Source organism: Daucus carota, chromosome 3, assembly GCF_001625215.2.
Source record: "Daucus carota subsp. sativus chromosome 3, DH1 v3.0, whole genome shotgun sequence".
NCBI classification, from domain to species: Eukaryota; Viridiplantae; Streptophyta; class Magnoliopsida; order Apiales; family Apiaceae; genus Daucus; species Daucus carota.
The window spans coordinates 34018471-34022622 of record NC_030383.2 but is presented as its reverse complement, the minus strand read 5'-3'; the positions used below and the strand labels follow the sequence as shown (position 1 = coordinate 34022622).

Sequence of the window (4152 nt, the reverse complement as noted above, 5' to 3'; positions counted from 1 at the left end):
AGCTTAGGAATGACATTACAAAAGAAGGTATGCCATTACAATACAAAGCCATGCTCAAAAGAGAAAAGGAATAACATTACTTGAGAATGTCATTCTGCTAAACTCGGTATGACATTAATTACTTGGCCTTCAAACTTCATTTCGCATGACTTAATCAGCCAATATCATACAATACCATTCGGTATGACTTAATAAGTCATAGGGATCCAAACGGTATGACTTTTTAAAGTCATACAAGCACAATACATACTTACATAGGGAAAGTCTGATTGGAGGACACAGTATGACATTTTTATGTCATACCAGAGAAAGTCTAATAGATATCCAATAGACATACTTACATAGGGAAAGTCTAATTGAATAAATATCCAATAATTACTCACTTAATTATATTAAATATATAAATTCGTAAATTAAATTAATTCGATGGTGAATCAATTTAATAAATAAATTATACAACTAATTTAATTATTTTGATAAGTGAAATAATTAAAAGAAATACTTATAAAATTATATTTCTTCAGCAGCAAGGACTTCTGACTTTGTTAACGTTGTAGATCTTTGTCTTGATTGAACGGCCACTTATAGTTGATGCAGAACACTTAATCTGAGTAGCTGACACACAAATGTACTGTCTGGTTCATCTGTATCTAGCTGAATCAAATATTCTTTATTAAATAAACATTTGAGACGTGGCTTGTTTGTCGAGTCTTTGTCTTCGTTGTTCTTTTTCATAAGTAAAAATAGTATGGAATCTTCTGGATAAATAAAGTATTAAAACTTTATACCTTCTGGACTTATAGATGTGCTGACAAAAGATTATTTGTGCACTGAGGCTTGAACATATTAATGAACTTCTTTCAGTGGTGTGCAGCAGCATCCTGAAATTCTTCAGACATATAATTTCAATAAAATCACTTGACGTTCTTCGTACGGATTCCTTCAACAGGACTTGCTATTTACCTTGCTTTCTGATCAGAGTTGAGTTGGTACCTCTTTAAATACAAATAGGCTAAACATGTGCCTTTCACAAAGGTAAAGATTTTGGCGCCAAAGATCGAAACAAATGTGGCTGCAGGCAGGAGACCAAAATAGTAAGTACTTTCACTCTTTTGCTTCGAATATGAGGGGAAACAATCAGATTAATAAGCTAAATTATGAGGATGGTTAGTGGTTGGAGTGGGAGAATGGACTTGTAGAACTGATATCCGAGCATTTTTCTAGTTTGTTTACAGCCACAGAAATAGATTGGCAAGAAGTGGTAAGCACCTTTCCTAGTACAATTACGAGTGCTCAGAATGACATGCTTTTGCAGCCAATTACAGTAGAAGAAGTTAAACGTGCGGTCTTTCAAATGAACCGGACAAGGCTCCAGGCCCTGACGGGATGACACCTGGTTTTTACTAGAAGTATGAAGTAATGAAGTGATTGCTTATGAAGTGATGCATATGCTGAAGAGGAAATGTCGAAGAAGAGATACTTACATGGCTTTGAAGTTGCACATGAGCAAGGCTTATGACCGAATTGAATGGAGTTACCTTAAGGCTATTTATACTAAGATGGGTTTTGACAATTGGTAGGTTCACTTGATTCTGCAATGTGTTAAAACAGTCTCTTACCGTATTGTTCATGCTCGAACAGGGATTGGTCCAATTATGCCAAGTCGCGGGTTACGCAAGGCAGATCCCCTATCCCTGTATTTGTTCATACTCTGTGCAGAAGGCCTTTCATCAATGATTCATCAGTTTGAAAACCGGAAACTAATCAAGGGGTGAAAGTTTGTAAGCAGGCTCCGAGTATTATTCGTATGCTGTTCCCAGATGATTCATATATATATTACAAGGCTGGTGAAAGCGAGACTCAAAGAATGATGGTGATTCTTGGCAAATTTGAGTTGGCATCAGGCCAAAAAGTGAATAGATCGAAGTCTTCAATTTTCTTTAGCACAAATATGAATCTGGATAAAAAACAGCAGGTCTGTGACATTGTTCAAATGATGGAAGCGAATGATAATTGCACTTACCTGGGGTTGCCAAACATGATGCAGCATAGTAAGACGACGACTTTGAAGTTCTTGAAGGATCAGGTAATAAGGAAAGCATTAAGTTGGGATGTGAAAATAATCTTTAAGGGAAAGAAAGAAGTCCTAGTGAAATCAGTAATACAATCTTTTCCGACATACGCTATGAGTGTATCTTTGTTGCCGCTAGAGATTACAAAAGATCTTGAAACAAGCATATCATGGTTTTGGTGGATATCTAAGAAAAATGATAGTGGAAGTATTCATTGGATGAGCTACGAGCGCTTAAGCCGACATAATTCGTGTTTGGGAGATGGAATTTAGAAATTTTAGGGACTTCAATGTAGCTATGCTTGGGAAGTAGGGTTGGCGGTTAATTATCAATCCAAATAGTCTGGTGAGCAGAATTTATAAGGCGCGTTATTACGCAAATTGCAATTTTTTGGAGGCAAGTATTGGTAACAATCCCATCTTTATTTGGCGTAGTATATGGGAAGGAAAACACGTGATCTCGGCTGCTATGAGATGGAAGTTAGGGTCTGGAAACTTGGTGAATATAGCTGGGCATCCATGGTTGCTAGATGATAGCAATCCCTTAATAACATCTAACATACAGGGTTTGTAGAACTACAAAGTTAGTGCACTAATGGACATGGAGTAGAGAGGCTGGGATGAGGCTATTCTAAGTGTTAGGTCCTGGAACGATTGTAGAAGGGGGGGTTGAATACAATCATCACAAAATAATCACGACGGAATAATCTGATTGGATATAAACTTGTTAATCAGATTTTAATTAATTGATATAACAATGTGTAAGTCGTTATATAATTAATATGTATCGTTTTAATGTCCACTAGTTCGTAGAATAAATTCGACAGGAAGTATTCTAACTTAGCGGTATAAAACAACCGAATGATCAAAGCACAGTAAACTGTGGATTTAACAAATAGCAAGTTTAGCTCAACTTGAAACCTTTACAATACTTTGAACAAGAACAAATGAAGAGAGGGAAGCCATATTTATAGGCAAATGCCATGAACTAGCAAGACAATGGTGGCAAAGACAATCCTAAGCTTGCTAAGACAATTTGGCTAATTGTCTTGTTGATTTAAGCCTTTTAAGACAATCTTAGAGATTGTCTACAACTATTAAGACAATCAAATCCATGGGCAAGACAATCCTAAGGTCGGTAAGATAATTACAAAACTCGGCAAGACAATCTTCCAGATTGTCTTGCTAGGATACATTCGGCAAGACAATCTCAAGGATTGTCTTGCAAGCTTCATTCGGCAAGATAATTCAAGAGATTGTCTTGCCTTGAAATGGCCAAGACAATTATCAGTCGGTAAGACAATCTATAAGATTGTCTTACCATGTCTTAAAAGAGGTAAAAGTGCTTGGCAAGACAATCCTTTGGATTGTCTTGCCTTGTTTACAAATAGAAAGATAATCCTTTTTCGTTTTAAATAATTAACCAATAATTATTCACTTAATTATATTAAATGCATAAATTCATAAATTAAATTAATTCGAGATAGAATTAATTTAATAAATAAATTACACATCCAATATAATTATTTTGAGAGGTGAAATAATTAAATAGATAATCATTTATCCCTCTTCTTCTACAGCAGAGTCTTCAGTCTTCTTCAAACAATTACGATCTTCGACTTGATTGAACGACCACCTTCTTTTGACGTAGAATATTTAATCTGATACGCTGATACACAATATACTGTCTAGTTCATCTGTAACTAGCTGAAGCAAATATTCCTTGTCAATTAAACAATTAGGTTGTGGCTTGTTCATCGATTCTTTGTCTTCTGAGTTCTTCTTCATTTGCAGACACAATATGGAATCTTCTGAATAAATAAAGTATTTAAACTTTATACCTTCTGATCTTCTGGACGTGCTAAAAAAGATTATTTGTACACTGAGGCTTGAACATATTAATGAACTTCTTCCAGTGGTTTGCAGCAGCATCCTGAAATTCTTCTGATATAAAATCTTCAATAAATCATTTGACGTTCTTCGTACGGATTCCGATTAACAGTACTTTCTATTTACTTGCTTTCTTATCAGAGTTAAGTTGATACCTCTTAAATACAAATAGGCTTAACATATGCCTTTCA

At 35.2% G+C, this 4152-nt stretch overlaps 1 protein-coding gene across 1 annotated transcript; it reads left to right on the top strand.

The window, feature by feature from the left end:
- The first annotated feature begins 1870 nt into the window (after positions 1-1870).
- On the top strand, positions 1871-2344 carry LOC108212382 (uncharacterized). Its single transcript, XM_017384107.1, has one exon. The coding sequence runs from the start codon at positions 1871-1873 to the stop codon at positions 2342-2344; it is 474 nt and encodes a 157-aa protein (XP_017239596.1).
- The last annotated feature ends 1808 nt before the right edge of the window (positions 2345-4152 follow it).